Source organism: Microcaecilia unicolor, chromosome 14 (assembly GCF_901765095.1).
Source record: "Microcaecilia unicolor chromosome 14, aMicUni1.1, whole genome shotgun sequence".
Lineage (NCBI taxonomy): Eukaryota > Metazoa > Chordata > Amphibia > Gymnophiona > Siphonopidae > Microcaecilia > Microcaecilia unicolor.
This window is the reverse complement of record NC_044044.1, coordinates 47,058,565-47,083,075: the sequence shown is the minus strand read 5'-3', so window position 1 is coordinate 47,083,075 and position 24,511 is coordinate 47,058,565. Positions and strand designations below refer to the sequence as shown.

General features: G+C 44.1%; 1 protein-coding gene across 1 annotated transcript in view; it reads right to left on the bottom strand.

The window, feature by feature from the left end:
- Window positions 1-24,511, bottom strand: part of NTRK1 (neurotrophic receptor tyrosine kinase 1) — a 98,271-nt gene that overhangs the window by 20,693 nt on the left and 53,067 nt on the right. Inside the window, exons 8-12 of the mRNA XM_030188231.1 lie at window positions 23,778-24,107; window positions 19,654-19,712; window positions 18,961-19,063; window positions 2,629-2,775; window positions 1,283-1,413 (exon numbers count right to left, since the gene is read on the bottom strand). Coding sequence (XP_030044091.1) covers window positions 1,283-1,413; window positions 2,629-2,775; window positions 18,961-19,063; window positions 19,654-19,712; window positions 23,778-24,107 — 770 coding nt within the window. The remainder of the gene's footprint in view (window positions 1-1,282; window positions 1,414-2,628; window positions 2,776-18,960; window positions 19,064-19,653; window positions 19,713-23,777; window positions 24,108-24,511) is intronic.

The window sequence follows — 24,511 nt, the reverse complement described above, 5'->3', positions numbered from 1 at the left end:
CCAACTTCTTAAGTTCCATAACTGTTTTGCAATAGCCTTTTAAATGAAATAAACAAGCTTAAACACACAAACATTTTTGTAATGTTTTAGCTGGTCACGTGCGCCGTAGGAGTGGAAAGCCGAGCAGGGTAAAGCGACTAGTACGTGCACAGAACATCGACGCTTACTGAGAGACTGTTCTGCGCGTGTGCTCGACACTTTCCCTACCAAGCCACTTACAGATTTTCCGTGCCTCTGATTTGCATGCAATTTTCTTTGGGTATCGGTCGCTGTTTCAAAATTGCTAAGTTCACCAGCGAATAGAAACGTGCACGGTGTTTAACGGTGACTTTTGTGCATCGGGGCCTGAGACCATGAGGTGAGTCAGGCCACACTCCACCCCACCCCACCCCACCCCCAACAGCTGAGACAAGGGGAAACTCTCTTTGACATGATGCAAGTACTACAGTGAACATTAGCGATAAGAATGAGAGACTGCGATTATATATAACAAATTCCCTGATTGAGGTTCATTACTGACAAATATTTGCAAAACTAATCCATTTGGATACATTGCCCTTGAGATATATATTTTAAACCAGAAAAGGATTTGCCCTGCCACTACCTGTGATGTTGGATTTCTGTCACTGATTTAAAACCACATTTATCAAAGGGTCTGGTGTCTCAGTGGCAGTGCTGTGGGAGACCTGTATCATACTTACTCCTCCCTCCTTCCCCTATTCCTCAAGAGCTAGGGATTCTGTGGCGCCAATGTTCACATCCCCATCACGAGGGAAGGGAAAAGAACACCCAACCACTGTCCAACAGCGACACCTACAGGTAGGATTCGGGAAGTACGTTTTCAGGGCTCTACTGGAGTGGCCACCACGTGTGTCCCTTACTAAGGATCATCATTAGGACTTCAGAGGAAAGCAGGGACTAATCATGGATGACAGGAAGGAGGGAGGTCAGCTGTGATGAGCTGCATTGGGTTGGGTCATACTCCTTCTAAGCTGGAAGCTCAGATTTAGAGGAAGGGGAACTCAATAATTTTATACTGTAGAACTCTGGTTTCTGTTTAACAGAAAGCCAGGGCTTGATATGTGCAGCCTTGGTGTACACGGATACCTGAAAGAAGGTGAAAGAGCATGAGAGAAAAAGAGGAAGGTGAGCTGGACAAAGGGAGACGTTGAAAGATGGAAGGTAGAGTCAGAGTTTTCAGTTCTTTGTGAAGACCTTTATTTCCCCCTAAAATACCCTTAAAAGGATTTAAAGTGCAACCATCAACATGATTGCAAACTACCTTGACGGCCACCAACATCTTGTCTTGGTCAGAAGTCAAGTTGTAGCACTCGGCCAGGAAGACCTTGCCAAAGGCACCTTCTCCGAGCTCCCACTTCAACACAATGTCTCGCCGCTTGATGTGATGGACACCTGCATGGATGGATATGGTAAGAACATGTAATTACTAGGAGTAGCAGCCAGAAAAGCCTCATTTCATGTCAATTGTGGGAATTTTTATTTTATTCCGATTTTCATGGCCATTTCATCATTATCGGAGCAATGTCATTAACAGTGTGCACTACTACCTGCAAACAAAGAAACACAAAATGTTGTGCTGTTTTTGCTTGTTTTCGTTTGTTAATGACATGCAACATGGAGGTATGTTGTTGACATTTCCCCATGTTGCTCCAAATGACAGCAAATCTCTAGTTCTTCCTTCTCTGACTTCCTCTCTCTTGTTTCCTACTTCCAGAATAATAAACTTCTCTTGCTAACAGAAAAATAGATCTTACCACTTCCAGGGGAAGAGACTATTCACCCTGGATATGATGAAATCTTTGAATATTTTGTGAACAGAGCTCATCATGATGGTACTGAAATAGTTCAGGGTAACACTGGTCCAAGTGATGCTATTAGACATTAAGAAAAGACAGTAGTCCATTTGATCACCACATCTGGGGCCCAGAAAGGATTTTTCTTCTACTCTTTTCCCCTACAATTGGTGTGGGCAGGCAGGCCTTCATCAGGGGTCCTGTTAAACAGCAAGCCAATTTATGGAAACATACAGAGCTATATAAACATCATAAGAGTATATATGATGTAAGCTACATAGCACCAAACTTTGGTCAAAATGTTGGTGATTTGGGTAGCAAACAATAGCTTTTAACAGGACCCCTGATGAAGACTTGCATGCAGAAACACAGCCTGTGTTGGGTATATCTTGTCAGTGTCTCCTGAAAGCATCTGAAGAATAAAATATTTTTTGTGTCATTGAGTGACTTGGGACTCGTTCATGGTGTCTTCCACTCTTGCGTTGGCTCTGTAGTAAGCAATTAAACATCTATTTCTCCATGTATTTTAGAAGAGGCTCTGTGTCAGGAGATCCTGTTCTAAAATACTAGCGGAACTTGAGATGTTCTAACCTGACCATCTCCCTTGCGATTTAACACCCTGTCTAAAATACCGCTCAACAGGTTTAAAGTTATACGGCAGCCACGCCTCTGAATACTGACATCATTGGGTTTTTTTAGCTTCTCATTTCATCAACTCTCCTGGTATCCTCAAAAGCAATGGGTCAAGGGGGAAGGGGAGCCAGGTGATTTAAAACACTTGCAGCTTGGCCCTCAAGAATGAGCAGTCTCTTACAGGCATCACAGAAATACTGAGGATTCTCAATAAAATTGTTCTTCAGACCCTCCAGCTTGCTCTCTGTAGATGATAGGGGGCTAGATCCAAAATTCATAAAATGAAGAGACATTGCCAGATCATCTTCCTGTGCCAAGACAGCTGCCCCTGCAGGAACAGATAGAGAAAGGATCAGCAGAGTTACCAGACAACTAAACTCAAGCCTGAACTGGATAAAACCTAACTCTCTATACTCGACTACCAAGGTCTACTCTACCACGATTGAACTTCAACGCAATACCACTTCATCTCTTATTCCGAATATGAACTCTTATACTTGACTGCTTAATCTACTATGCCAATCATGATCTTTAATGTAATACCACTTGTATCTCTCACTCCGGAAATGGTGATCGCCATGACGGAACAATGTAAGCCACATTGAGCCTGCAAATAGGTGGGAAAATGTGGGATACAAATGCAACAAATAAATAAATAAATCAACACAACCCATTGTAAAATTATTTGTACCACATTAACATTGATAGGGTTACCAGTTGACTCCAGTTCAGTTCTGACCTAGATGATCCAGTCTTGGTTTTAGCCCCGTTTTTCTGCAGTCATATGTTCATAGATGCACTTGAGTAAAATCAGGACTGGATCAGCCTGTCTCCAATGACCTGGAGCTTGCTGGCAAATCTAAGAAACCCTATCTGGGTCCACAACCCACCCAGGATTTGTTAATAAACATATTTACTAAATTACTGTGATTTTTTTTCCTTTAAAAAATTATTCAGCAAATACATTTAAAAATACTGTTACGGGTATGATTCCAATTGCTTGTGGCACTCTGCCTCTCTCCTTGTATCTCATTGCTGATTAGGGGAAAAGCTTCCTTATTGCAAGAACTCAGAAACTAGTGAAGGCCATGAATGATGGGCCATGGGTAGAGAAAGGAAGGGAAAAAAGTGAAGTACACTCTCCCCCTCACAACTATGTAACGTCCTCAACAAATCCCCAATTCTTGGCATTTCTCTATGAGCGGACTGATGACTTTGTGGGCAACCTTTTTGGCCAGTAATTTTATAAACACCTTAAGTGGGTTGGACAGCATTATTATGCATTCAAGTAGGTGCTTAAAACATTTCCCAGGCATATAAATGCATAAAAATAAACACTCAGAAATCGCAGCACCCACTTTTATCCAATTTATATGTTCCAGGGTATACATTCCAATTCTTATGACCATGTAGACACAGAAGTTTCTCCTGTTTCAGAGCAGGTGTAACTGGTATGGCAGCTTTTTGACGAGCTGCTTTATAAAGGCAAACAAATTCACATGTGTTTTCCTCCAGAAATATATTAAAGAGAAATCTATCACTAACAAATAATACATAAAGGTATTATATGCATCATGTGTAAGTCCTCATGATTTTATATAAGCTGGCAGTGCATGCAGACCTTTTGAGTTTGGAGGTAGTATGTCAGCAAAAGTAGTCCATGAACAAGGAACTAGAAAAATAGAAAGAAACACTGGGAAAGAACAAAATGAAAATCATGGCAACAGGGAGAAAAGACTATTCTATAAGCTGGCACCTAACTATAGGCAACCTATGTAGGTGTGTGTGTTATAAAATACTAGCACTTTTAGTCATGATTGGCACCAACAATTGAAGGTTATGTGCGTAAGTGCTAGGTGAACATAACATAAGAACATAAGAATAGCCATAATGGTCCATCTAGTCCAGTATCCTGTTTTCCAAACAGTGGCGAATCCAGGTCACAAGTACCTGGCAGAAACTCAAATAGTTGCAACATTCCATACTACCAATCCCAGGGCAAGCAGTAGCTTCCCTGTATCTGTCTCAATAGCAGACTATGGGCTTTTCTTCCAGGATCTTGTCCAAACCTTTTTTAAACCCAGATAAACTAACCACTGTTACTACATCCTCCGGCAAAGAGTTCCAGAGCTTAACTATTCGTTGAGTGAAAAGATATTTCAGTATTTCCATGTAATTTTGTTGAGTGTCCTCTGGTCTTTGTACTTTTTGAAAGAGTGAAAAATCGATTCACTTTTACTCGTTCAACAACACTCAGGAATTTGTAGACCTCAATCATATCCCCCCTCGTCTCTTTTTCAAGCTGAAGGACCCTAACCTCTTTAGCTTTTTCTCATATGATCCCCTTTATCATTTTAGTGCTACTCTGCAACCAGTATTCATAACTGCAAGAGAGCATACATATTTTTTTATTTATTTTATTTGTTACATTTGTATCCCACATTTCCCCACCTATTTGTAGGCTGAATGTGGCTTACATAGTAACATAGTAGATGATGGCAGAAAAAGACCTGTATGGTCCATCCAGTGTGCCCAACAAGATAAATTCATATGTGTATACCTTACCTTGATTTGTACCTGTCTTTTTCAAGGCACAGACCGTATAAGTCTGCCCAGCAGGATTCCCCGCCAGGGCCGTGCCGATGCGGTAAGTGGGGTAAGCACCGCAGGAGGGCGCCCACCTCTGTAGGGCGCCGCCGCGGTGCTTACCCTCGCCCCGCGCCGCCGAGGCCTTTAAATCTTTTACTTGCAGTCGCAGCAGCTGTTGGTTCCCTCAGAGGCATATTTTCAAAGCACTTTGGGAGGCTAAGTTCCATAGGTTTCTATGGAACTTTGGGAGGCTAAGTGCTTTGAAAATGAGCCTCCATGTGTCCCGCCTTCTTCTGACGTCAGAAGAAGGCGGGACACTGAGGGAACCAACAGTGCGAAGGGAAGGGAGACGTCGGCAGCGCTCCGCTTTCACAGACGCTGCTGCAACTGCAAGTAAAAGATTTAAAGGCCCCCAGGGCGCGCCTCGATCATCTTCAAGGGGGGGGGGGCGCGGGGGGGCACCAACTGTTCGTCTGCGGGGGGGCGGCACAGACCCTTGGCATGGGCCTGTTCCCCGCCTCCCAACCACCAACCCCTCTTCCCCCCACCTGCTCCGCCACACAATTTCGGCTAAGCTTCTGCACCGGAGAGGCCTTTGCAGGCTCCGTTGTGAACAAATACTGGGTGAGGTTGTGGTAAGATCAAATTCATGTGGCACAGCCACATTAGGGAATCGGAGAACAGAAGAGTTGTGTTATGTCCATTACGTGCTTTAGTTTGGTTGTGTTGCAGAGATTAGGCATTTAAGTTGGATCGGTAGGGAATGCCTTTTTAAACAGGTTGATTTTTAGTGATTTCCGGAAGTTTAGGTGGTCGTACGTCATTTTCAAGGCTTTTGGTAATGCGTTCCACAGTTGTGTGCTTATGTAGGAAAAAGTAGATGCGTAAGTTGTTTTGTATTTAAGGCCTTTGCAGCTTGGGTAGTGCAGATTTAGATAAGATTGTGTCGATTCGGATGTATTTCTAATTGGTAAGTCGATCAAGTTTGTCATGTAACTCGGACCTTCTCCGTAGATGATTTTGTGAACCAGGGTGCAGATTTTGAAGGCAATGTGTTCTTTGATTGGGAGCCAGTGTAGTTTTTCACGGAGGGGTTTTGCGCTTTCAAATCGCGTTTTACCAAATATAAGCCTAGCTGCCGTGATTTGAGCGGTCTGAAGTTTCTTTAAGGTTTGTTCTTTACATCCCGCATAAATTACATTGCAGTAATCTAAGTGGCTTAATACCATTGATTGTATCAGGTTGCAAAATGTTTCCCTCGGGAAGAACTGCTTCACACGTTTGAGTTTCCACATTGAGTGGAACATTTTCTTTGTTGTGGATGCCACTTGGCTCTCTAGTGTTAAGTTACGGTCCATTGTAATGCCGAGGATTTTCAAGTGTCTGAGATAGGAAGGGTGTGATCTGGGGTGTTGATATTTGTGGGGATGTCCACGCTGTGTTGGGTGGAACATTGGCATAACACCAAGCATCACGTGCAACTTATAGAATACTATCAGTTGTCCACACTGCATGGCACACTTAGGTGTACCATCTTACACCTGCTATTAATGCCTGTCAGCACACCAAAGCGGCTTTAAGCTAATATTCTATAATGGCTTAGGCACACCCAGAAGCCATTATAGATTTAGAGCTAAGTGTGCCCAACGGTGGCACCTACATCTTTTTTTTTTTTTTTTGCTCACACCTTTTTCAGTAGTAGCTCAAGGTGAGTTCCATTCAGGTGCTCTGGATATTTCTCTGTCCCAGGAGGGCTCACAATCTTAGTTTGTACCTGAGGCAATGGAGGGTTAAGTGACTTGCCCAAGATCACAAGGAGCAGCAGCGGGATTTGAACCGGCCACCTCTGGATTGCAAGACCAGTGCTCTAACCACTAGGCCACTCCTCCAGTCAGCAACATTCTGTGTAGAATCACCAATAATAGCAACATTCCATGTTCCACTGCACTAACCACTAGGCCACTCCTCCACTCTGATGCCAGTTTATAGAATTGCCCCCATAGAGATCAAACTACTAAAGTGTGATATAGAAATAAAGATACACATTTCTGACCTTCTCGGTATCGCTATAGAAGGAAGATAAGGAAAGAAAATTGAATGTAAGCCATCATGGAAATCTCAGAGGCTGATAGGGTCGGGTATAATATCTCAGGCTGAAAAAGGATGCTCTTTACTTAATGTCCCAAATCACTGGTAACACTATAAAATAATTAGTGTCTAATCATTTTCTAATTTAATTTCACTGTTGCTTTGAGTTATAGAGTTACTGCCGGGCTGGTTGACCATGGGGAAACTAATGAGCCAGTGAATGCAAGGGAGAAGGGAGTGGAGGGGGACAGGGAGCTAGAACAATTTGCATGGTCCTGGTGAACTTGGCATGCCAAACACAGCAAAGATGACACACAAACTAGACGATGTTTAAGATATTCAAATTGATTATTAAAACATGCAATGACTCTAAAAGAAACAATTTGCACATCTTAAACGTTGTCTCGTTTGTGCGTTACCTTCACTGTGTTTGGCGTGTCTTTGAGACTGCTAGGGTTCCCGTTCTTCTGTTTGCATTGTGGACTTCCTGGCGAACTTGGGCCACTCCCTGCACACTCTCATATGTCTTCTCTGCAACAGCTATTCTTTTCACCACTGTCAGGTCTCTGCTGTACCTGAGTCGGGGAGGGTGCAAGAGCATCAGCCCTGTGCTGCCCTTAGTTAACTTCATGATCCCTAGGCAATACTCAGATTTTGTTCAAGAAAAATGTCAGGAAGTATTTTTTCACAGAGAGAGTGGTGGATGCTTGGAATGCCCTCCCGTGGGAGGTGGTGGAGAGGAAAACGGTAACGGAATTCAAACATGCACGGGATAAACATAAAGGAATCCTGTTCCGAGGGAATGGATCCTCAGAAGCTTAGCCGAGATTGGGTGGTGGGAGGCGGGGCTAGTGCTGGGCAGACTTATACGGTCTGTGCCCTGAAAATGAGATACAAATCAAGGTAAGGTATACACAAAAAGTAGCACATATGAATTTATCTTGTTGGGCAGACTAGATGGACCGTGCAGGTCTTTTTCTGCCGTCATCTACTATGTTACTATGTTACTATCAGTCTAGTGTAAAGAGTTCGGTTGTGTCTAGTTCATGTAAAGTCTAGTTGTCTAGTTTTTAGAATGGATCATTATGGTATGCCTTCTTCAACAGGTTGGTTTTCAGTAGTTTTCGGAAGATTGTTAGGTCGTGCATTGTTTTTATGGCCTTTGGTAGTGCGTTCCACAGTTGCGCGCTTATGTAGGAGAAGCTGGATGCATATGTGTATTTATATTTAAGTCCTTTGCAGCTGGGGTAGTGGAGGTTCACGAATGTGCGTGCTTATGCACATATCCTTCACGTAGGTGCTAGCGTATAATTTCCAAAGCCGTTGACCCAGGTAAATGGGATCTTTGGAAATGTCCTCTTTTCCTGTGTGTACAAGTATGAGCTGATGGTTCTTTGAGTGTTTGTGACTGCCAGAACTATTGCTTAGCTTTAATTGCCGCCGCTTTTTGCTGCCCTAGGCAAACACCTAGTCTTGCCTAATGGTTGGGTTGGTCTAGGCTGCATTGTAGTAAAGGCTCCATTGCCAGAGCTGATGGGCACTCTAGTCAAATCTTCAGTCTTACACCCCCCTTCAATTAATTTTCAGGCCCCCTAGCCCAGATTGTTTTTGTTACATTTGTACCCCACGCTTTCCCACTCATGGCAGGCTCAATGCGGCTTACATGGGGCAATGGAGAGTTAAGTGACTTGCCCAGAGTCACAAGGAGCTGCCTGTGCCTGAAGTGGGAATCAAACTCAGTTCCTCAGTTCCCCAGGACCAAAGTCCACCACCCTAACCACTAGACCACTCCTCCACTGTTGCTACTATTTGAGATTCTACATGGAATGTTGCTATTCCACTAGCAACATTCCATGTAGAAGTCGGCCCTTGCAGATCACCAATGTGGCCGCGCAGGCTTCTGCTTCTGTGAGTCTGACGTCCTGCACGTACGTGCAGGACGTCAGACTCACAGAAACAGAAGCCTGCGCAGCCTTCTACATGGAATGTTGCTAGTGGAATAGCAACATTCCATGTAGAATCTCCAATAGTATCTATTTTATTTTTGCTACATTTGTACCCTGCGCTTTCCCACTCATGGCAGGCTCACATGGGGCAATGGAGGGTTAAGTGACTTGCCCAGAGTCACAAGGAGCTGCCTGTGCCTGAAGTGGGAATTGAACTCAGTTCCTCAGGACCAAAGTCTACTACCCTAACCACTAGGCCACTCCTCCACTCCATTTTGATAATTAAATGCATCAATCACAATCATCATACAAACATCCTATAAAAATTCAGGTCAAATTAGATGCCAGTGCTTCTTAATGTTTGTGTGGCTATCAAGATCTACTGTTTTACTTTGACAGCAGCTATTCTTTGCTGCCCCTAGAAGCTGTCACCCCAGGCAACTGCCTAGTCTCGTCTAATGGTTGGGCCGGCCCCGCCATCTGCAAACACATCTGAAATGTTGCAAAATGCGGAGACTTCATTAGCTAACATGTCGTAATTGCCTTTCCTATGAGCCACGTGACTGGCAGGAGACCGTAAGAGTGTGTTTTAATGACTGTTCGGTAACACGAGACTGTGTTTTCCAGGGTAAAAACAAATTGATTGAATTGGGGGTTGAGTTGGAAAATAATAAATCTGGGAGTGGGGGAGGAAGAGAAGAGGCAGCATGAGAAATGGAAAGTGGAAGGAGAAGAGTAAGGGAGCGAGACGGCTGGAATGATTAGGTAGAAAGTGGTTAGAGAGAGGGAGCTGGAGAGAGGAGAGTTAAACGGAACAAAGCAGGTGACGGGGATGAAGAGAAGTGATGGGAAAAGAGGAAATGGGAGGCGTAGAGGCGGAAGAAAAATAAAAGGAATTGGCAGGTAGGAAGTGAATGGAAGGAGTGAGAGGAATGTGTTGAGAGTGACAGCAAAGGGGTTTGAATATCAACATTAGCAGAGTTTAATATCATTGTACAAGGACAGACATGGGCTGTATTTACGGCACACTCCTCGGCCTCTCCTCCCTCCCTCCCCATCCTCCTCCCCTGGGGGAAGCAGACAGATCAAATCCATTTACAGCCTGAATCAATTCCAAAAGTGAATTAGCAGGCTGCTTTACTACCCGGTAAAGGGAGGGAAACAAACACTAATGAAATGGGGGGGGGGGGGGGGGCTCCTGGATCCTTTTGTCACTCCCTGTCCCCACTTTACCTAGCTTCATTAGCCCATAATGGGGGCCCTGCTAATGGGATGCTTTCTACATCTCTCTTTAACTATTGTTCCACCTGGGTTCCAGGTCCTTCAATGCTCAAAGAGCGGCCATATTGCTCCAAAACTCCTGTCGTTTGCCAAAGCCTCCAGTATTTTCAGTACCTCCCCCCAATTCAGCACTTAGGAGGTAATTCTATTAAGTAAATGCTAACAATTACATGCCTGATACACACATAAATTTCAGAATACTAGTCACTTATGAGCACATATGTGTGTACATGGTTTATTCCCACCTATGACTATTCCGTAAATATGTGTATTTTATAGGTGGGAGTGCATATGGGCACACTCTAGGTGGATGGGTCAAACATTTATGTGGGTAATGCATCAATGTTTGTAAAGCACTCATGCTTTTGGAAATCAAAATTATAAACATGCCACATTTTTTAAGCACACTGCTTGTGTAAAGATTGCATTTATATACTTTCATAAGTATTACTTATTTCTTTCCAGTAGCAGCTACCTGAAGCCCTGGAGACCCTCTTTCCTACTTGTCACAATATTATGGAAGGAATTTGCTGCTTTTTTAGATCTTTTTTGACTCCTTGTAATTGGTGTGTATTTTATAACTTTTTTAAATAGATTCTGTAGCACATTTTATTCCACATCTATTATCTTTCATGCATATTACCTTGGGTTCTGCAATGTAACAGCTTTGAGAGCTGTATTGTCATTTTAAGATGTTACCAAATATGCTTTTGCAGTGTCTCATAATGCATGACTCGCCACACAGCCTTCTTTAAGCTTGACGTATTCTAACACAAGAACACTTCAATGGTTGGTCCCCATTTTACATTTTTTATATCAAAGTTTTGTTTCTTAAAATAATGAAAACAATTATCTTAGCAAATCACTTCTTACCAACACAGCAGGAAGTGAGACTAAAGAAAAAATTAAACAGAAGATGAGACTGCCAACGGAAATGTAGTTGGAAAGCGATGACCACAAAGGCTCGTGATCTAAGCAGCAAAAAGTTTATGATCTGCAAGCCCTGATGTTAGAGGAAGACTTAGACATTGTTGCCATCACAGAGACATGGTTCAATGAATCCCATGAATGGGATGGAAACATACCAGGCTACAATCTATTGAGGGAGGATGGAGATGGTCATAAAGGTGGAACAGCAGCTCTGCATGTGAGAAACAATATCACAGCGACTGAAATGCCCCTACTTGACATTTCGCCCTTTAGATTGTAAGCTCCTTGGAGCAGGGACTGTCCTTTATGTCAATTTATGTTAATCTGTACAGCGCTGCGTAACCCTAGTAGCGCTCTAGAAATGTTAAGTAGTAGTAAGAAGAAGCGATATGGATCACTTTGAAAAGAAATGGACGTAACCTCTGTCCGTATGGGTGTTGTCTACAGACTTCCGACACAATCCGAGGCACTAGATAAAGATCTGGTTGCATATATCCAAAAGCTGGGAAAGAAAAGAGAGGTGCCGTTGCTGGGAGATTTCAACCTGCTGGATGCAGACTGGAAAGTTTCATCTGCGGAATCAGAAAGAAGTAGAGAGATAGTGGATGCTTTACAAAGTGCTCTGCTCAGACAAATGATGACAGAACCCACGAGGGGAGGAGCGACACTGGATCTGGTTCTCACAGATGGGTAAAGTGTGTCTGTTTGTCCTGTGTGTCTGTTTATCCTGATTTAGATTGTAAGCTCTTTTGAGCAGGGACTGTCTTTCTTCATGTTCAATTGTAAAGCGCTGCGTATGACTGGTAGCGCTATAGAAGTGATTAATAGTAGTAGTAGTAATATCCGAGTGGGTGACCACCTGGGTATCAGTGATCATCAGTTTGGCTTGATATAAAAGCTAAAGTGGAGAGCAGCCACTCAAAACTCAAAGTCCTGGATTTCAAACATGCTGACTTTAGCAGAATGAGGGAATACCTGAAGAAAGAGCTGATGGGCTGGGAGGACATACGAGGAGAAGTGGAAAGGCAGTGGTCCAGGTTGAAAGGAGCTATAATTATGGCTACTAACCTTTACGTAAGGAGAGTAAATAAAGGCTAAAGAGTTGGCATTCACAAAATACAGAAAAAGTCAAGAAGAAGAACACGGAGAGGAATACCGTGGAGGAGTGGCCTAGTGGTTAGGGTGGTGGACTTTAGGGAACTGAGGAACTGAGTTCGATTCCCGCTTCAGGCACAGGCAGCTCCTTGTGACTCTGGGCAAGTCACTTAACCCTCCATTGCCCCATGTAAGCCGCATTGAGCCTGCCATGAATGGGAAAGTGCGGGGTACAAATGTAACAAAAATAAAATAGATACTATTGGAGATTCTACATGGAATGTTGCTACTATTGGAGATTCTGGAGATTCTACATGGAATGTTGCTACCTATTGAGATTCTGTTGCTACTATTGGAGATTCTACATGGAATGTTGCTACTATTGGAGATTCTACATGGAATGTTGCTACTATTGGAGATTCTGGAGATTCTACATGGAATGTTGCTACCTATTGAGATTCTGTTGCTACTATTGGAGATTCTACATGGAATGTTGCTACTATTGGAGATTCTACATGGAATGTTGCTACTATTGGAGATTCTACATGGAATGTTGCTATTCCACTAGCAACATTCCATGTAGAAGGCTGCGCAGGCTTCTGTTTCTGTGAGTCTGACGTCCTGCACGTCAGACTCACAGAAGCAGAAGCCTGCACGGCCACATTGGTGATCTGCAAGGGCCGACTTCTACATGGAATGTTGCTAATGGAATAGCAACATTCCATGTAGAATCTCAAATAGTAGCAACAGTGGAAGTCACTTAACCCTCCATTGCCCCATGTAAGCCGCATTGAGCCTGCTATGAGTGGGAAAGCGCGGGGTACAAATGTAACAAAAATAAAATAGATACTATTAGAGATTCTACGTGGAATGTTGCTACTATTGGAGATTCTACATGGAATGTTGCTATTCCACTAGCAACATTCCATGTAGAAGGCTGCGCAGGCTTCTGTTTCTGTGAGTCTGACGTCCTGCACGTCAGACTCACAGAAGCAGAAGCCTGCACGGCCACATTGGTGATCTGCAAGGGCCGACTTCTACATGGAATGTTGCTAATGGAATAGCAACATTCCATGTAGAATCTCAAATAGTAGCAACAGTGGAAGTCACTTAACCTCCATTGCCCCATGTAAGCCGCATTGAACCTGCCATGAGTGGGAAAGCGCGGGGTACAAATGTAACAAAACAAATACCGGATGAAACTGAAAGAAGCCAAGAGAGAGATATGTCTGGCGAAAGCGCAAATGAAAGAACAAATGGCTAGAAATGTAAGGAGGGGCGACAAGAATTTTTTCAGGTATATTAGTAAAAGGAAGAAGACAAAAAATGGAATTGTGAGACTGAAAGATGCCGTGAACAGCTATGTGGAGAATGATGAAGAAAAAGCAAACGTGCTAAACTAACATTTCTGTTCTGTGTTCACGGAAGAAAATCCCGGAAAAGGACCATGATTGACTGGCAAAGGTACATATGAGAATGGAGCGGGTATAGCACCATTCACGGAAGAAAATGTTTATGAACAACTTGAAAAATTGAAGGTGGACAAAGCCATGGGACCGGACGGTATCCTTTCCAGGATACTGAGGGAGCTCGGAGAGGTTCTGGCAGGTCCTCTTAAAGATTCGTTTAATAAATCTTTGGAAACGGGGGAGGTTCTTTGGGATTGGAGAAGAGCGGATGTGGTCCCTCTTCACAAAAGTGGTGACAGAGAAGAAGCTGGAATCTACAGGCCGGTAAGCCTCACTTCGGTTATTGGAAAAGTAATGGAAGCGATGCTGAAGGAAAGGATAGTGAATTTCCTGGAAGTCAATAGATTACAAGATCCGAGACAACATGGTTGTGCCAAATGAATCTGATTGAATTCTTTGACAGGGTGACCAGACAATTGGATCGAGGATGTGCACTAGATGTAATCTACTCAGATTTCAGCAAAGCCTTTGACACGGTTCCTCATAGGAGGCTCTTGAATAAATTTGACAGGCTGAAGTTAGGACTCAAAGTGGTGAATTGGATTAGGAACTGGTTGACAGACAGACGCCATGGGGTGGTGGTTAATAGAATTCACTCGGAGGAAGAAAAGGTGAGGAGTGCCTCAAGGGTCAATGCTGGGGCTGATTCTGTTCAGTATATATTTGTGAGCGACATTGCCAAAGGTTTAGAAGGTAAGATCTGCCTTTTTGTGGATGATAACAAGATTTGTAACAGAATGGACACTCCGGAGGGAGTGAAAAACATGAAAAAGGAATGGTCTAATGTTTTGACAATTAAAATTCAATGCAAAGAAGTGCAAAGTGATGCACTTAGGGAGTAGAAATTCAAGGGAGACGTCTATGCTAGGCGGTGAGAGGCTGATATGCATAGACAGGGAGAGGGACGTTGGGGTGATAGTATCTGAGGGATCTTAAGGTGACAAAACAGTGTGATAAGGCAGTAGGCGTATCCAGAATGATGCTAAATTATATAGAGAGAGGCATAACCAGCAGAACAAAGGAGGTATTGATGCCCCTGTACAAGTCATTGGTGAGGCCCCACCTGGAGTACTGTGTTCAGTTTTGGAGGCCATATCTTGCTAAAGATGTAAGAAGACTTGAGGAAGGCGACAAGAATGATATGGGGCTTGCACCAAAAGACATATGAGAAGAGACTGGAAGACCTGAATATGTACACCCTAGAGGAGAAGAAGAACAGGGGAGATATGATACAGATGTTTAAATACTTGAAAGATTTTAATATAGAAACAAATATTTTCCGGAGAACGGAAAGTGGTAAAACTAGAGGACATGAATTGAGGTTGCGGGGTGATAGACTTAGGAGTAATTTCAGAAAATTCTTTTTCACGGAGAGGGTGGTGGATGCCTGGAATGACCTCCCGAGGGAGGTGGAGGGGAAAAAAACTGTGGCTGAATTCAAAAAGGCGTGCGATGAACACAGGACATCTCTAATTAGAAAATAAACGATATAAAAACAAAACTTAAAGGGTTGCATAGGTGTTTGCATGTGAAGTGGTGCTTAAATGGCAACTCTGGCTGCATCCACCAAGGCCGGTGCTGGGCTGGCTTGTACGGTCTGAATCCCGCATATGGTGATCCAGTTTAGGATGGGCTGGAGAGAGCTTTGACGGAAACTCCAGTGATTTGGAACGCGAGGACAGTGACGGGCAGACTTTTATGGTCTGAGTCCAGCAAGTGAAAAGACGGATTCAGATAGGCTGGAGTGGGCTTTGACGGCAACTCCAGCAGTTGGAACATAAGGACAGAGCCGGGCAGACTTCTACAATCTATATCCCAGAAACGTCAAAGAAAGACTCGTGATAAAGTATATAATATCACGTTCATTGTTGATTTAAATCATGAAGAAAGACTAAGGAGGCTTAGGCTTTTCAGTTTGGAGAAGAGACGGCTGAGGGGAGACCTGATAGAGGCATATAAAATAATGAGTGGAGCGGAACAGGTGGATGTGAAGCGTCTGTTCACGCTTTCCAAAAGTACTAGGACTAGGGGGCATGCGATGAAACTACAGTGTAGTAAATTTAAAACAAATTGGAGAAAAGTTTTCTTCACCCAACGCGTAATTAAACTCTGGAATTCGTTGCCGGAGAACGTGGTGAAGGCGGTTAGCTTAGCAGAGTTTAAAAAGGGGTTAGACGGTTTCCTAAAGGACAAGTCCATAAACCGCTACTAAATGGATTTGGGAAAAATCCACAATTCCAGGAATAACATGTATAGAATGTTTGTACGTTTGTGAAGCTCGCCAGGTGCCCTTGGCCTGGATTGGCCGCTGTCGTGGACAGGATGCTGGGCTCGATGGACCCTTGGTCTTTTCCCAGTGTGGCATTACTTATGTACTTAATGAATTTGACTGTTGGGCACACTGGATGGACCATTCAGATCTTTATCTGCCATCACTTACTATGTTGTTATGTTAATTGGTTTTGTTTTATATTTTTGGTTTTTGTATTTGATATTTATATATTTGTTTGGTTTATATATTTGCATTTGTTTATGTATTATTTAGTCTTGATGGGACTGATATTCAAAGCGATTTAGCCAGTCGCTGACCTGTTAAATCGCTTGGTTGGGGCTAGCAGTTAATTTTCAGTGGTCCTTAACCTGCTAAGTGCTGCTGAAATTTGCGGTTAGCAGCTAATTCAAACTCGGCTATTTTGGGGACGTTCCAGGGAGGAATCAGCAAGTGGATGCTTAAGTGCTGATATTCAGCCTTTAAGCAGCCAGGTTTAGTGCATACATGGGACCATATAAAAGTCTGTCCTATTCTTATGTGCTAACCCATAGCCACTTAAGTGCTGAATAACAACTTAAGCGGCTATGTGTTAGCTGGCTGAAAAATAACTGGATATTCAAAGCCAAATCCCAGACAGGGCTCAGCTTTGAATATCCTGGAATAACTCCTTCTGCGGTGAGAAAAATGCTCATCACCACCGGCTGAATATCAGACCCGATATTTATATTTTTAAATGTCATATTTTAGTTATACCCCTAAGGCAGCCTGATAATGGACGAAACATGGACCACGTTGGGTACTCTTGTTAATAAAAGTATTTCCTGTGCGATCTTTACACTGGGATTTGCAGGTCAGAAATTGGGAGGGGGGGTTCTGTTATTTTGAGCAAAAGATGATTTTTATATTTATTTGTTGCATTTGTATCCCACATTTTCCCACCTATTTGCAGGCTCAGTGTGGCTTACATTTTGCCGTAATGGCGATCACCATTTCCGGAATGAGAAATACAATTGATATTGCATTAGAGTTCATAAGTGACAAGAGTAAATTAAGCAGTCAGGTCTAGAGAGTTAATAGCACCACACAGGTGGTCCAGGGTCACAGGGGGTATTTGCCTAGATAACTAAGCCCTGGCTCAGGTAAAGTCCACAGCCTATAATCTGACCTCCCCAGAGCACCTGAAACTGCACTCAGCTCTTTTACAACACATGCACATTTCATTGCTGGAAAAAGAGACAGGGTAGCACAGTACAGGCAAAATACATGTAACGACTTCATTTTGCAATCCTCGAATAAACTTTACTTTTGTGCAATTTGCAATTGCTTTAAGAGTCACTAACGCCCAAATTTTCAAACTCCATAGGTGTTTCCCCTTTGAAGATTTGCTGCACGCTACCCAAGTGCTCCTAAAAATACCCAGAAAAAGATTTGGTTTTACAGTTACCCAGGTAACTCATTAAAGACTTATTACATTCGGTGTTAGAACTGTGGGCGGCAATCAGGTATCAAACCTACATTGATATGAACCTACATTTTGACATTGTCCATTTCACTTTAAACAATGCACATCCCACACAGGTGCCACATAGAGGGGCATAATTGAACGAAAACGTCTATCTCCATGGGCGTTTATCTCCGAGAACGGGTTCGTGAAGGGGCGGACCGAACCATATTTTCGAAAAAAATAGACGTCCATGTTTTATTCGACAATTTGTGAGCTGGGCGTTTTTGTTTTTCAGTGATAATGGAAAATGAAAGCGCCCAGCTCAAAAACGAATAAATCCAAGGCATTTGTTCGTGGGAGGGGCCAGGAGTCATAGTGCACTGGTCCCCTTCACATGCCAGGACACCAACCGGGCACCCTAGGGGGCACTTTTACAAAACAAAAAAAAAGGTACAAGAGCTCCCGGGTGCATAGCACCCTTCCCTTGTGTGTTGAGCCCCCCCAAATCCCCCTCAAAACCCACTGCCCACAAGTCTACACCATTACTATAGCCCTAAGGGGTGAAGGGGGGCACCTACATGTGGGTACAGTGGGTTTGGTGGGGTTGGACGACTAAGCATTAAGCAGCACAATTGTAACAGGTAGGGGGGGATGGGCCTGGGTCCACCTGCCTGAAGTCCACTGCACCCCCCAACAACTGCTCCAGGGACCTGCATACTGCTGCCAGGGAGGTGGGTATGACATTTGAGGGTGAAAATAAAAAGGGGGTTGGTGACCACTGGGGGAGTCAGGGGAGGTCATCCCCGATTCCCTCTGGTGGTAATCTGGTCATTTAGGGCACTTTTTGGGGCCTTATTCGTGAAAAAACAGGGTCCAGGAAAAGTGCCCTAAATTCTAGCTACAAACGCATACTTTTTGTCCATTATTGGCGAAAGGCGCCCATCTCTCCTCGGCCGATAACCACGCCCCAGTTCCACCTTCGGCACGCCTCCGACACTCCCCCGTCAACTTTGTACGCTTCCGCGATGGAGTGCAGTTGAAAACGTCCAAAATCAGCTTTCCATTATACCGATTTATTCGTTTTTGTGAGATAAACGTCTATCTCCCGATTTGGGTCAAAATCTAGGCGTTTTTCTCTTTCAATTATAAGGTGGATAGTCAGCTTTCCCAGTGGAAAAATAGTTGTGACTTTTTTCAGTGGACTAAGTTATTATATCTGACCAGATTCTGGAAGGTCTCTCTTCATCAGGACAACTCTTGAAAACTAGTCCAATTAAAAGATATCGCCTACAGCTTCTTTGATGACTTTCTATATATTCAAGAGACTAACACAGCGACCATAAAGAGTGGTAGGGAAGGAAGAGAAGAGGAATCTATAGACGAAAGAATAAGTACTTACGATTGATTCCGAACTTTGAATGTCTTCTACACTTGTTCAACATCAAGAGCATGGCAGAGAGGGATATACAGGCAAAGACTGCTAGACCCACTGCTACAGAAACCTGCAAGGAAACAGACAGCCACATGAGATACCTTTGGTGTTAGGTGACGACCTATGCAAACAGCAGTTGCTTGAACTTTTGATGCCACGACCCCTTCTTTAGACATCTGAGAGCCTACATGACGTCAAAACCTCATGAACCTCATGCTTTCAGGATGGTTCTTATGTTGGCACCATAACTCATATCACAACCTATGAAGAATTAATTTTTCGGCAGGACAGATACAACTACTACGGTTCTACAGTATGGCAATAATATGCATGTTTCAAGTGACAGAAAAATGATGAAGACACACAATCCAGCAGATGTGCAATACAAGTAACTGTGGAATGAGTTGAAGCCATTTCCCTCTGCACATCCTCTCCTTAGTCTGAGCTGGATCTCTAAGGTGCTTTTCATGTTAGCAGGGTCAAAGGGCACTTCCCGAGCAACGATGCTGTAAGCCCACTCAATTTTGATCAAATTTGAATGAGGCATAGTGAGAATGATCTCCCTCTTTGGCTGACCCCCCCCCCCCCCCCAGCATTAGCCACTAATAGAATCCTGGTGTTTCTCCGAATTCTCCCTGGACCTCACCACATGACACTCACCCCGAAGGTATGCTCCTCCACGGTTTCTACGATGTTCCCAAAGGTTCTGTTACCTCCATCTGCAGGGAAAGACCTCAAAAGATTTATCTGATCTCACATCTCTAGTTTGCCCCTACCTTCCTCCTTATCTCTGACACCTTCTTCCTTAGACCGGGGCCATCAAATGGCAAAGACACACACACATGATCCTGAGACATCTCTTCAGCCACCCCATTGAGGGGGGGGGCGCATACATTGACAACCTTGTGATTTTGGCCATCTGGAATCATTTGACACTTACCCCTAACCTACCCCCATTCCCTAACAAGCTCCTGCATTAGAAACCCCAAGTTAGCGAAACCAGGATCATCCCACAATCAAAAGTGGAGGTACAGAGGGCTAATGCCACTACACCGTGGCCTCACGGTGAAAGGATCTCCACAATTAAGTTGGCTTTTTGTGACAGGAGAGGGACGCAGAGATGGCTTCAGCGTGGGGCCTCACCAGGCAGAAAGAGCAGTGAGCTCAACATCCACCCACACCTCTTTTGTTTCGTCTGGCTAGGCCAGCAATGGAAGATGGAGGGATAGCTTTCTAAGCTGTTGCTGCCCTATCTCCAATTTATGATTGGTTCCTGTGAGCAGAAATTGGGTGGCGGAGCAGGTGGGGGGAAGAGGGGTTGGTGGTTGGGAGGCGAGGATAATGGAGGGCAGACTTATACGGTCTGTGCCAGAGCCGGTGATGGGAGGCGGGACTGGTGGTTGGGAGGCGGGAAGTACTACTGCGCAGACGTGTACGGTCTGTGCCCTGAATAAGGCAGGTACAAATCAAGGTAAGGTATACACATATGAGTTTATCTTGTTGGGCAGACTGGATGGACCGTGCAGGTCTTTTTCTGCCATCATCTACTATGTTACTATGAGCCAATCAGTGCCAAGTGGTGGGAGAAGGACCCTTCTACTTTAAGGGTTTCTTCCCACTTCCAGTGTGCAGGTATGTCATCATGGAGTAAAAGCAAAGAGGAAGGGAGAAGACAGGAATAACCTGAGGGTGGGAGGAGAGAAAGGGGAGAACACTGGGTGAGGAGGTGGGGAAAAACTAATAGGCAGGAGGAGAAGGGAGTAGGAGCACTGGGAAGTGTCACACTGATGATATACATAAAGCAGGAATACAGCACAAACAGCTGAAGAGCAAGTCGTTATCAGATCCCCATGCAGGTATCACATTGATAACATGTAAAGCACAGCAAAGACAGCCAAAGGACAGATCTCCATCAGCACCCCATGCAGGCATGACACTGAGGCACCATCATGCGTGTAGAATGGGTTCTCCACTGGCAGCAAGTCAACGTTAAGGCTATCCACAATGAACATGAATAAAATCAATTTGCATACACTGGCTTCATTATCTGCAAATCTGTCTCCTGCACATTCACTGTGAATATCCTAAAAGCCAGCCAGCTGCTTGTGTCCCAAGAATGGGGTCGAGACTACTAATGTAAAACATATATAAGCAACATGGGCTGTAATAATACTTACCCACAGGGGACAAGGATACTACACGAGGAAGCAGAAAGAGAAGGAGTACAACTCAGAGTCAGAGAACTGAAGATCTATGGAGATGACGTCAGGCCCTGGTGCTTTACTTTGAGTCACTCATATAAGTGCTTCCAGGCTCACAGGGCTACAATATAGTCTGGGTTTTTAGGCTGGCATGCAGGACTGGCTTTAGGGAGTAGCAAACAGGGCAATTGCCCTGGGCCACCATGCCACAAGGCCCCAAGCTTACCTCAACCTGATAGCCTGCAGGCGGGCTTTGGGGCCCCACTTTCTGCCCTGGGCCCCTCTATGTCTCACCGCAGCCCTGCCCATATGCAATGCTGTTCATCAGAGACATTTGTGTATATGTGGATGGAGCAGCAGGTTGATTATTTTATAGTTTGCCTACATGGAAAACCAGACCTGCCTGACACTTTTATCTGAATAATCCCCTAGGGGCCATGGCATATTCTGACATTAATTTTATAAACCATTGATTTATGCACATCAAAGAGCTGCAAGCTGGTACATACTTTTATAGCAGGTGTGGTCAGGGGCAGAGTTTGGGCAGGGTATGGATAGAGTTGTGATTTACATAGGATTAGATTATGTAAATGGCACAAAAATTTGGGTGCTGAAAAAAAAATGAGCACTCAGCGCTATTCTATAAATGGTGCTCTGAGTTGGGCAGTGTTTACAGAACAGCGCATATCACTGGACTTGCTAAATTCATAAGAACATAAGAATAGTCATACTGGGTCAGAGCAATGGTCCATCTAGCCCAGTATCCTGTTCCCAACAGTGGCCAATCCAGGTCACAAGTACCTGACAGAATTCCAAATAGCAGCAACATTCCAGAACCTGAAAGAGTAACAAGATTCCGGAATCCCAAAGAATAGCAAGATTCCATGCAGTATCTCAAAGAGTAGCAACATTGTACCTGGCAGAAACCCAAATAGTGGCAACATTCCAAGCTACCAATCCCGGGACAAGCAGTGGCTTCCCCCATGTCTATCTCAATAACAGACTATGGACTTTTCCTCCAGGAACTTGTAAAAATCTTTTTTTTAAACCCAGAAACGCTAACCAAAATCACGGCAAAAACGCCTTTTTTTCGATTATCAGCAAAAGACGCCCATCTCTCCTTGGCTGATCACCACGCCTCCAAGACGCCCCCGTCAACTTTATTCATTTCCGCGATGGAGTGCAGTTGGAAACGCCCAAAATCGGCTTTCGATTATACCAATTTGGGAGCCTTTGCGAGAAAAACGCCCATCTCCCGATTTGGGTCGAAATATAGGCGTTTTTCTCTTTCGAAAATAAGCAGGATAGTAACCTATGTAACTTTGTACATCTATGTGCTTTGAAAATGAGCTTTTTTAAGGTCTTATTAAAAACCCACTTCTTTAGACAAGCCGTCGATGTACAGCTTACAGTATGAGAGAGATTGCAATGACCTTTTTCTTTTAGATTTGTTAGTATAATACTATGGAGGGGTGAATGTTGCTTGGGGGGGGGGGGTAGGTCTGTCCTGCTATTTTTATGGCATTCTTTTCTTTATCTGTAATAATGGATTTTATATTGTAAACTGCGTTGGTCTGGATGGAAGAGGTAAGCGGTATATCACATCCTATATAATAAAACTCACCCTCAACGTTCTGAGGACACTGACGTCACTGTCAGTTCCTGCGGGCACTTCCTTAGAGTTCGAAGGGTTCGTGGTGGTGAAGCCACCAAAATCACTGTGTCTGGGCCCCACCCTCGCGTCGAGGGCGGAGCAATGGCATCAAAGAGCGAGGGCGGAGCAGTGGCGTCAGTGGATGAAGGTGGCGTGCGTTGACGAGGTGCGGAGCAATGGCGGTGAGTGGGTTCAAAACGCGGAAGGGGTGGGTAGGGAGGGGGGGTTCGGGAGGAAAACCTTGCTAGCGCCCGTTTCATTTCCTCCAGAAACGGGCATGCTTTACTAGTTTTTAAATAAGCCTAAACATACGCCGACTGAAACCTGTTGTAAATCCTCGCACGAATTCTATAATAGTGCACGTATCCTTAGTGAACGCCCCAGTCCACCCATGCTCCTCCCATGGCCACACCCCCTTTTCAGTTGCACGCTAAAAATTTACATGCACATCTTTATAGAATAGCGCTTAGCAAGATGCGCCTGCGAATCCAAATTGTTGCTAATTAACGCTAATAATGGATTGTTAGCACCCAATTATTAGTGTTAATTAGCTTGTTACTCAAATTGTGCATGGGCACATACATAAATTTATGCACACAATTTTGAGCTCCATTTATAGACCTGGACAACAACTGTGATGGCCTTCCCTGTCTTCAACATATCTGATTTTTTCGGAAACAATTGTTTCTTCTTAATTTTTAAATAGAAAGAGAAAATTACATCAAACTTCAATGGCAGTTAGAATTGTAGTTACATGCAGAATTCAAAACCGGCATGTTAAAGCCACCCACAAACAACAGATGGAGATTCAGGACAGGCGATTCTTTTATGGACGCCAGGTTGACAGCACACTGTCATCCAATCACACCCTTCCCTCCATCCCACCCTCATAAGCCCAGTTCTGTGGACAACAACAGCCATTTCCTTACCAGGGATGGGCTCTTCAGGATTGAAGTTGAAAGGGTTGACCATGAACTTGGCCACCACCGTGCAGGCATCAGAACCCAAAAAGTTCTTCGCCACCAGTGTGTAGTTGCCATTGTTGACATGGGTGGGCTTGTTCAGATTCAGACAGCCATGTACCAGAGTGGTATTCTCCCTCTCCTCCAGGATACGAGTGAAGATGAAGTTGTTCTCAATGAGGTTGGTGCCGTTGAACTGCCAGTGGATCTGTGGTCGCGGGTTGCCATCTACTGAGAAAGGGATGCACCAGTGGTGTTGGTCGACAGCATCCTGGAGGGAGCAGATCACAGCTGCGACTGGAAGGAAGGAAATGTTGTTAACCACCGTACGAACAACAAGACAGCAACTTGACTGACAACTCAACGTTATTCCAAGTCAAATTTGTAATATGTATTGGCAGATCAGGAACACCTACTTTGGCCAATGTAGGCTTCATTTCCCTCCCATGCCCTTTCCTCTCTTAGCTGTTCCAAGTTACCAGTGCTTGCGGTAGGTAGTTCCATGCTTCAACTATTCTCTTGAACCCAATTTCATATCATGTTCCTCTGCTCTTTGAGCTTTTTCCAACACACACTGTCCTCCAGCAAGAAAAGAGCATTGCAGCTGACAAGATACCTGTGCCTGCCCTCAAATAATTGCTGAAAAGGAGAAGGAGCCAACACGTCACCAAGGAGAAAATCATTTAATGAAGCTCCAATCC